The following is a 10,529-nucleotide window of genomic DNA, read 5'->3' as shown; positions in this document are numbered from 1 at the left end:
TACAGCAATGAAGTCACTCATGGGTGTGTGTGTGTGTGTGTGTGTGTGGGTGTGTGTACAGCAATGAAGTCACTCATGGGGTTGTGTGTGTAATGCATTATATAGGCACATATATTACATTCTTATGTATGTTATCCACTTCCCCAAGTTCAATGGCATTTATTCATTCTCCATAGGAGATTCAGAACAATGGAAAGAGGTGGATCTGCCCCTGGTCCTCCCAATCCCTGCATTCACTCTCCACTCCAAAATTATTCCTTATGCATATGGTTCCAAAAAACCAGTGCAGCTTGGCACAGACCCTACCATGACTGCTGCTGGCAGTAAGCTGTTGTGTGACTCTTGGCTTCCCCCATCACTTCGTCCCAACCTGTGATCAAATCTTGTGTTCAATCTTAAACCTTCCCTTCACTCTTTCCCTTCAGGAGTTCCCCATAGCCAAAGTATGTCTTTTTTATCCTCAGCCTCTTTCCAGTTCAATTTCATCCATCAAAGAGCTTAACACAGCATCTGTCACACATCAATAAAAGCCTTTTTAAAAAAGCCTATACATTGAGAAAAGGTATTGAGATACAATTGTGACAGCTAGACGGCTCTTCCCTTCACTTTGGTTGCTAGAGCTATGAGATGAAAGGTAAAGGCTGACAGAAATCCCCAACAATAGCCTTCCTTCACCACCCACATGTTCCCACCTATGCCCATGAGCATGTGTGGGAACACACACAGAGCATGTAGGGCCACTGAAGGGCTTAGCGGTAGGTCTCTGGGGGTCCTTCATGGAGAGAGGTCCCTCAGCAGCAGTGCTTGTGTTCATGGTCCCACAAAGCCTTTTTTGCTCTGCTTTCTACCAGCCTCCTGAGCAGGGGCTCACATCACTCATTTTAGAGACTAATCTTCTTCCCTTCTGTTGTTTCCTTTGTGTGATCTTTGAGAATCCTCTGCAAATAAGAGGATGCCATTCGCAGGAGGGACTGGCCAATTGCTGGAGTAGATGATGCATGGATGTGACCTCCATATTACTACTACCCCCTCACATATCTGGAATACCAACCCACCGCTTCGAGTCCCTAGCTTCCTCCTACAAGAAGCCTTACCTGCCCCCAAACCCCACTCCTTGGGGGTATCTCCCTGATAAAATTAGCTTGCATTATTTTGAATCTGCTTTGTCGTCACCTTTCTCTGCACGCGTTTCATCCCCTCCAGTAGAATGTAAGTTCCTTGAGGACAGGAAATGGTTCATTTTTTGTCTGATATGTGTCCTGGCACTAAATAGGAAGTTAGATGACACAGTGAACAGAGTTCTGGGATTGGAGTCAGAAGACCTGAGTTCAGCCTCAGATGCTTGGCAATTGTGTGGCCATGGGCAAGTCACTTAACCCTCTGTTTGCCTCAGTTTTCTCATCTGTAGAATGGGGATAATAACAGCACCTACCTCCCAGGGTTGCTGTGAGGATCAAATGAGATAATATATTTAAAGCTTGTAGTACAGCTCCTGGCACATAGTAAGCACTATGTAAATGTTAGCCATTATTATTATGTGGCACAGTGCCTTGCACATAGTAGGGATTTAATAAGTATTGATTAGATTGAATTGAATTAAATGTGTATCATGATTTATGCTTTTCAAAGTGCTTTTGCATACAGTATACCACTTGATTCCCAACACAGAGCAGATAACCCTTCAACCCTCTGTGCATATGACCCCTAAGTCTTATAACCTCTACTTGTTGAGGGCACCTGGATCTGTTTCCCTACTACAGCTGGCTCCCAAATGAGTGTCTTGCTCCTCATGGACCTGACAAGGAGGATAAAAAAAAGATCAGAGACCTAGAGCTGCAAGAGAACTCAGGGACTACCTAGCCCTCCATTTTGTCTTCCTTTTTTCTCACTTTACAGATGAGGAAACTGAGGCACGTGAAATTTAAGTGACTTGTCCAAGGTCACACAAGGCCAAAATATGAACCTATGTCTTCTGACTCCACAACCTGTTTTTTCTTTTTCTTTTTCTTCTGTCCACTGTTGAGTGCGGGAGTCAGAGGTCTTGGTATGTGAGTGATCCTTTGGTCATACTCTGCTCAACTCCATTATTCCATTTTATGGAAAACTCAGATGGTTAGATTAGCCTTCTTAGGACCAGAGCCCTGATCTCAGCCTGGGTGAGAAGATGACTATTGATACAGATAAGTCTCTTCTTTTGGCTAAACATTCCCAGTTCCTTCCACCAGTCTTATGTGTGGCATGATCTTAAGGTTCTTCAGCATCCTAAAGTCAAAAGAACTGGGTTCAAATCCTGACATTTCCACTTCCTTCCTAGGTGACCCTGAGCTGAAGTCACAGCTTCTGTGAGCATCAGTTTCCTCTATTCTAAAATGAATGGGTGGGGCCACTGGATGGCCTTTAAAGTCCTTTCTAGCCCTAATTCCATGCTCTGTGGTTCAGTGAGAATATTACCCCGCCTGGCAGACGGCTTGGGAAGGAGGAGGCATTCTTCCTCTCCCGAATGCTCATTTTCCTTAACTATAAAATGAGGAAAATAAGATTTGTAAAGCACAGTGCCTGCCACAGAGTAGGCACTTCTGAATGCTTGTTTCATCTTATCTGTCTCCAGACAGAGAGCTGATGGACTCAGAATGCAGAATAAAGCATTCCCCCCTTTTTCTGGCTCTTTATTTATTTGCTTGCTTGTTTAGATTTTAATCCATTTATGTATTTATTTATTGGGACATGGCTAATGAGGAAATTTGTTTGGCATAACTATACGTATTTGTAATGAATTTTATCTTTCTTAGATTTTTAATGGATAGGGAGGGGAGGGAGAGGGAAAGAATTTAAACCTAAAAATAAAAATAGGAAAAAATGCTTATTTTTTCCTTTCTTCATTCTTTCCTTCTCTCTCCCTCTTCCTTCTTTCTTCCTTTGCTCCCTCCCTTCCTTTTCCTCTTCCTTCATTTCCTTCTTTCTTCATTTATTTTCCCCTTATTTCATTTCCTTTCCTCTTATTTCATTTCCTTCTTTCTTCCTTTCTTTCCCTCTTTCTTCCTTCATTTCCTTCTTCCTTCTTTCATTTCCTTTCTTCATTTTTCTTCCTTCCTTTTCTTCTTCCTTCCTTCATTTCCTTCTTCCTTCATTTCTTTCTCCCTTTCATTTCCTTCTTTCTTCCTTTCTTTCCTTCTTCCTTCTTTCATTTCCTTCTTCCTTTCTTCATTTCCTTCCTCCTTTAATTTCCTTCCCTCATTTCCTTCTTCCTTCCTTTTCTTTTCCCTTCCTTCATTTCCTTCTTCCTTCCTTCCCTCCCTCTTTCCTTCTTTACTTGTACTGCTTCAGATGGAAGTGATTGTTGGTGACTTTGGAATTGTGGTGGTACCTCGGGATGCTGCAGACACAGACCAAATCATGAACCATTCCTCAATACTCCGCAAGTACAAGGTAAGTCATCCAACTTCTTAATGAGAGCAAGCTTACTCCATATCCTGATCCAAATGTTCATGTTCCACATATCCTGGAGCCCAGAAGGGTAGTGAAGGGAAGCTGGAGGTACTTGAGCCAAGTGGTCAGCAACCCACTTTCTCTGCTCTATTCCCAGAACAACATCCTGGTGGTGAAGGATGACATCAACCATCCCATGTCCATTGTCAGTTCCACTAAGAGCAGGTAAGTATGACTGTTTGGTACAATGGCAAGATGGCTGAGGACCTGGGTTCAAATCCCAGCTCTGCTCCATAATTTTTAAACATCTCTCTGGGTCTCAATTTCTTCATCTGTGAAATGAATAGGTCGAACTAAATGGCCTTTAAGGTACACCAACACTCCAAGTCTATGATTCTGTGATTAGCAGCTAAAGAAACCTCTACTGAGCTGGGTGGCCTTTGCTCGCTCCAGAGAGGGCAGAATGGCCTGTCTCAGGCAGGCAGGTGAAATCCTTATAACCAACCTCATACCTTGTCATCATTCCTTTGGCCACCTCATTTCTACTTCCCAAACAAATTATCTATTAGTAGACTTGGGGTAATTTCAACAGACCCTGCCCAGAAGGAGAGGAATAGAATGTATGAACTCAAGAGCCTTGCTGTCTTTAATCTAGTTTCCAGCATAAAAAAGTGCCATTGTTAACTGTACTAGATCATGCTATATTCATTCAGATCATTTAGGCCTGGTGATTTAGACTGACACCAGTATTTCCTCTCTCCCTTCCCCTGACCCTAGTAAAGTATGGGCTTTGCCTCAGGTTCTGAAAGAATCCCTGGAATCCGGAACCATTTAGGGTTTATCCTCTAATAGAACCCTTGCCTCCCACCCCCTAACTCTGTATTCTATCAGGAGACAGTGTGTCATAATGGACAGAATGAAAACTTGGAACCAGGAAATGTGGCTACCAATCCTGCCTCAGGCAGGTCCTGGGAGGAGCAGCTAGATGGTGCAGAGGATAGAACTCCTGGCCTGGAGTCAGGAAGACTCATCTTCATGAGTTCAAATCTAGCCTCATTTACTTGCTTTGTGACTCTGGGCAAGTCACTTAACCCTGTTTGCCTCAGTTTCCTCATCTGTAAAATGATCTGGAGAAGGAAACAGTAAACCACTCCAGTATCTTTGCCAAGAAAACCTCAAAAATGGGGTCATGAAGAGTCAGACATGACTGGAAAACAACAACGTGGTCATGGGAAAATCTCTGAACTGCTCAAAGCCTGTTTCCTCATCAGTACAACAAGGATATGAATGCTTACACTAACTACCTCACAAAATTGTTGTAAAGAGTAAGCCTTAAATGCAGGAGGGAAATCCATGGAGTTTTTCTTAAAATGGCTCCAAATGATTTCTGTTCTGCAAAGTAAAGCCAAACTCTGAATGTCCCCCATCCCCAACAAATGTAGGAAGGACGGAAACCCAATGACCATTTCTCTCCCAGGCAAACCAGGCATAAGCCAATGAAGAAAAATCAACAAAAGATCCAAGTCCTTACCAATAAAGTGTGGAGTGTTTAGGCCTCTCATTCTGACTTGCCGCCATAGGCTTTGAAGTATGTCTGAGAGGTGTTTTATTTACTTCAAGCTGGGACGATGGAAGCCTTCCTGACCCAGAGCTGTCAAGGGTTCCCTTCCTGCTTCTGCATTTGTATGCGTTGTGTGCATTCCTGGAGTCCTAGTCACTCAGGTCAGTCTGAGGACAGTCTGTCCAGTTTGGGTCATTTGGTAGTCTGTACTGATCTGTTGCTATGGAGGAGGACATGAGGACCAGTTGAAGCACGAGAAGGTTGCTTCAGGAGAGGTTCTGTAATGATAAGCTCCAGTAAGTCTTTCTAGTGCCTATGGGCCTGAACTGGCTATCATGAGGCTTCTCCGATTGCACTGCAGAGCATTCACACTGGGGGAGTAAATAATTACCTGCAATTAGAATTTGCTATATCACAGATTCCCAAGTCATCAAGAGAGGGGGAGAGGAGGGGGGCAAAGACAGAGAGGAAAGAGAGACAGTGAGAGAGAAGAGAGAAAAAGAAGGGAAAGTGGAAGGAGAGAAGACAAGAAAGAAAAGGAGACAGAGAGAGAGGAGGGGGAGCGGAGAGAAAGGGGGAAGAGAGAGAGATGACAGAGAGAGAAGAGACAGAGAAAGGGAGAAGACAGTAAAAGGAAGAGGAGAGAGAGAGAGGAAAGAAGAGGAGAGGAGAGAGGAGGAGAAAGATGGGAAAAGAGACGAAAGAGGGAGAGGACACAGAAAGAGGGAAAGGAGGGGAGAAGAGAGAAAAGAAGAGACAGGCAGAAAGAGAAAGACAGAGAGGGAGGGAGAGAGGAAAAAAGAGACAGAGAGGAAGATTTGGGGGAGAGAGAGAGGAGAGAGAGAGAGAAGGAGGGGGAGAAAGAGAAAGAGAGAGACAGAGATAGAGGGAGGAGGAGGGAGGGAGAGAGGAAGAGACAGATAGAAAGAGACAGAGAGTGTGAGAATGTATTGGAGTAGCTGAAGTCCCTTTCCAGCTCTAGAATTTCAATGATTCTCTGATTCCCCTTTAGGTCCTTAATCCCTACAGAACATCATGTGAAGAAATTCAAAGTGAAACCAACTAGTGTCAGTTAAATAAAATTGTAAAATCTATGAAGTGTGACATTTGACCTCCAGTTCCCTCAGCTCCTTTCTATGCCCTTCTCCCTCAATACTCTCCCTTCCCTCCATAGGAGCTCAATGTTCTTATAGCTACTCTATCACTCAAGTCAGAAGAAAAGAGATCTAATATGATTTTAATAATTCATCGTGAATTAGTTTAATTAGTTAATTCTCCCAGGAGTATTTGCTTTCTAAAAAAAAATCAGGCAGGGAGAGGAGCCCAAAGGAATGATGCTGAAATTTTTCTTTTAAGCCCTAGTCGCACTTGGGTGCAAAAGCCATTTGCAGGCAGAGGAGTCTTTCTGAAATCTTAGGACATGGGCAACTGCTTCCTCTGCCTAACTGTTTCAGAGGCCAGCTGGAGGCCAGCTGCTGTGCTGACCCTCCTGGGATCTTTATTTTCTCCCACCCTGTGACCTTACCTTCTCCCCCATCCTTCACTCTCCCCACCTCCATCACCCAGAGTACTTTAAGAGGTTCTGACTCAGTCTGTTTTCTTATTTCCCAGACTGGCCCTGCAGCATGGGGATGGACACGTTGTGGATTACCTAACCCAGCCGGTCATTGACTACATCCTCAAGAGCCAGCTGTATATCAATGCCTCTGGATAGGCACCATTGTCCTTGCCCCATCCCCCTTAAGCCCCCCAACCCTGTCGCTCTGCAGCAATTCAGTCCTCGTGCTTTACTCTCCTCCTCTTCTCCATCATTCTTCTCCTGGTCTGTCTGTCCATCTATTTCTCCCTCCTCCCTCTTTGTCTTTCTCTCACTGTCTCCCACATTGGTCTGTCCTCCTCACTTGCTGACTGTAATACCCCACAGGACAGGACTGTCCCAAGAACCATGGTACTTGGTCCACGGAACCCCTTTCTACAGTCATCTTTGGACAGCCTTTCTGTTTGTTCCTTGGGTTGGGGAGGGGAAAGTGCAGCCCATAGAGGTATATTGATGTCCGTTTCCCAGCATGCTCTAGGGAGGCGGCTCTGGTGCCCACCTTCCCAGCATGCTCTAGGGTGGTGGCTCTGGTACTCGCCCTCCTAGCATGCCCTTTGTCACAAAGGGCTGGCCTCTTTTTTTCCCCCACTTCTCATAGACCTTGGATGAAATGGGTGTCTATGGTTCCTTTTGGTTAATCTCCACATACATTCTTTTGGCATTCCTTCTGTTTTGATGTGCTACTGCATTCATCCTTGGCTCTCATTATTGGGGGAGCCCAGCCCTTGAGGGACACCCCCAAACATGAACCTCAAGTAATGAGGTGGAACACTCTTTTTTGGCCAAGAGTGGACCACTTGGGTTTTGAAGTCCCAGGAAACAGAAAATTTCTACAATTGTTAAGTCTGGGAATGAGTTTTCCCCAGGACTTTGAACCTATTTCTTCAGGTTTTGGTTTTAGGAGATGGTTTTCCTGCTCCAAAACCGAATAATGGCTTAACTCTAGTTTAGACAAAGCCAGTCCTTACACATTTTAGAAGGCCCAACCACGGAGCATTTGGGTTATAATTGAACTAGAACTAGTGGGAAGGGTGGGGGGCTGTCAGTCAAAAAGTGTTTGTAGAGTATCCACCTCCTTCACTCATTGTACTAAGCCCTTCTACACCAAACAGGCACATACCTGGATCACTTACACTGGGTGAAATCCTAATAATGCAGCAATTTCTAAAATAAATAAGCTAAGTGGTCATCCAGCCTTGGATATCCTTGAGAATCTGGTTTTTCTATGACCCATGTCTGCTAATACTATAATCCCTTCCTTTGTGTATAAGATACTCAGATAATGAATCTGTCAGCTCAATAATGTGGGCACCCCTTTCACTAGTGCAGGATCATAACTCATTCACATCATCTGATGATCTTGGAAAAAAACAAAGAACCTTGATCACAGTGACACCAGTGTACTAACTTATCTGGTTGGGATAGCCAGGGTTAAACTTTTTTTGTGGGGTAGAAGTACTATCCCAGTGTTTCTGTAAGGCTAGGATAAAGACTTCTAGGGAAATTAAGAAATATCAGTTGTCATCTGATTAAATCTGCCTTAATAGGAACGTGTATTTACATAATAGGGCTCTCCATGGGAGCACTGAGCTTTCAGGAAACCCATTTAGATGCATGGATTCAAGTTGCCTCTTTCATTTCCTCCCTACTGTTCATCCTTGAAGGGACTCCAGGCACCCAGTGCCAGCTTCCAAAGTCATGTAGTCTGCCTAAGGAGCCAGGATGGGTGGTTCCCAGTGACTGTCCATGCCTCTCACTTGATTTCCTATCTTGGGCAATTCTGATTGACTGTGGGCCTTAGAACAATGAAGCCTTTTTATCAAAATTCCACGGCAGCGATGGCTCTTGTGAGCCTGAGAGTGAAATCCAAGAACAATTAGTCTGCCAATCCATATGTCTTCTTGAGTACAAACTTTCACATTCATGACTATAATTAAGATTTCAGGCCAGTTTTCTTACAGGACATGGGTTTGCGGTGGGAATCACGAACAGTTAGACAAAGAAGAAAAGCTACAGAAACTGAGAAAGAGAAAGTTTCAACCTCTATCCCACAAATATATTGGGGGCATATGGCAGAATTGTGAAGGCAGAAAGAACCTTAGAGATTATCTAGTCTAAATTAATCCTGATTAAGCTCTGGCTTAAAAAAAAGAGAAAGACAGTAGTCAGTAAATACTCAGAGGACAAGAGTAGAAGGAGATATTATATATTTTGTGGCAAGGTACTAAATCCAGAAGTAATATAGAACCACAATGGAAATGAGGGCTGGATACAAGGAGAATGTGGAGATTCCAGCCAGCAAGGATTTCTTGATTACGAATAGACTAAGGGAAGATGGTGAGGGCCCATTACTGGGAACAAAACTACTTAAGGCTTAGTTATGTGCTATATGGAGTAGTTCCATGGTGGAATAGATAGCTTTTCTATCTTTTAAGCTCTAGGTATAGAGCCAGAGAGGACCTCAATGACCATATAATATTTCTTCACCTTTCAGATGAGGAAACTGACACCCAGGGAATTTAGGTGATTTGCCCAAGATCACGAGAGAAGGAAGTATGAACAGTGGAATTTGAGCCCAGGTTCAATATGACTTTATAGATAGTGTTTTTCCCACTGTACTATGTTGAAGGTCTCAGGCAGAGCCCAAAACCCATTTGTTATTTCCTCCTCTCACTAAGGAGCTATGATGGTTCTGGGCTAGTTGGTGTGGAGGAAGCACGAAGGCAGTTACAGATGGAATAAATAGATCAAATGGAGTTTTAGAAAATAAAGGATCAGATTATACCTGACTGTGGGGTAGAAGGAGGAGACAGAAAGTTGAAAAGAACACCCTTGCCATCACCAGAAGAAGTTTATCAAAGAAAAATGTGAAGCTTCCATCAGCACAGAACCACAACCTTCTCCTTATCCCTTTCCTAGCTCCCATTTTCAATCTCCTTATTCACTAAGAATGATAACAACATTACTCTTGTCTCACAATGGGACTTTGTTGATAGGATCCAGTCACAGTCAATGCTAAGGAGAGGTTTTAGAGTTCTTGGTAAGGCCCTGACAGTCAAGAGAATGACCACCAGGCCATGTGAACCTGGTCCATGCTCCCAGTAATCTTGCCTTCCTCAGCTTGCTTGGGGAACATGACTCCTGTGGTGGGACCTGGAGACTTCATGAGAAAGATGGGAGTTGAAATGGCAATGTCACAGGGGGTCTCCAGCCTCATTTCTTGCTAACAAGCAGGAAATTGCCATCAGATAAGGTTACCTTCTCTTTTCCTTCCCTCCAAAAATGAAAGTAGTTGATAGAGCGGATGAGGACAAAACCACACATCCCTCCTCACAAGAGATCTCTTTAGGGAATTTGTGCTGCTAATTGGTACCTCAGTGCTCCTCAACCTCTGAGATCTCACTGCTCACATCGCTCATGGGAGTTCATTAGGGACATGGAAAAGGAATCTATTTGTACAGTGCCTGATAATTCCAAGCTAGTCTCTTCTAGACAAGTGGCATATACTGCTGTGTGTATTTCCAACCACTCACATTGTGCTCTGGTCTCAACCTTGAGCTATTTCAAAGAAATAGCAGAGGTACTTCCTGGTAGGTATAAATAGAGAATCAATCGTACTTCTCAATTCCTAAATGGCAGCAAAAGGTGGAGAAAACAATGGAAAATCTACTTATTCTAGGAACCTGACTTTACCCTTGACCCTTCACACATGCACATACACAGGTACACTCTCTCTCACACTCACACACACACACACACATACACACACACACACACTTTCATGAGATGAGAAAACAGAACCCAGTATTTTATTTTCTCCAATAAGAAAGTATTAGGAAAATAACTGGGTAGACCAGTTGGCCGTATTTGGAAGTATGGGAGTAATGATCAACTTTGTAGTTCATCTAATTTAGGACAGCATGCCTTAGGAACATAGCATTGTGG

General features: G+C 43.7%; 1 protein-coding gene across 1 annotated transcript in view; it reads left to right on the top strand.

The window, feature by feature from the left end:
- NMNAT2 (nicotinamide nucleotide adenylyltransferase 2) overlaps window positions 1–8,088 on the top strand; it is a 194,657-nt gene extending 186,569 nt beyond the window's left edge. The window contains exons 9-11 of the mRNA XM_069074397.1: window positions 3,325–3,426; window positions 3,584–3,651; window positions 6,599–8,088. Of these exons, the coding sequence (XP_068930498.1) occupies window positions 3,325–3,426; window positions 3,584–3,651; window positions 6,599–6,701 (273 nt within the window). The 3' untranslated portion in view covers window positions 6,702–8,088. The remainder of the gene's footprint in view (window positions 1–3,324; window positions 3,427–3,583; window positions 3,652–6,598) is intronic.
- The last annotated feature ends 2,441 nt before the right edge of the window (window positions 8,089–10,529 follow it).

Source organism: Petaurus breviceps, unplaced genomic scaffold (assembly GCF_028583685.1).
Source record: "Petaurus breviceps papuanus isolate PSGF00001 unplaced genomic scaffold, PetGlider_PUasm1.0 90895, whole genome shotgun sequence".
In the NCBI taxonomy this organism is placed as follows: Eukaryota; Metazoa; Chordata; class Mammalia; order Diprotodontia; family Petauridae; genus Petaurus; species Petaurus breviceps.
The sequence above is the reverse complement of the archived record's forward strand: the minus strand, read 5'-3'. Positions and strand labels throughout refer to the sequence as shown.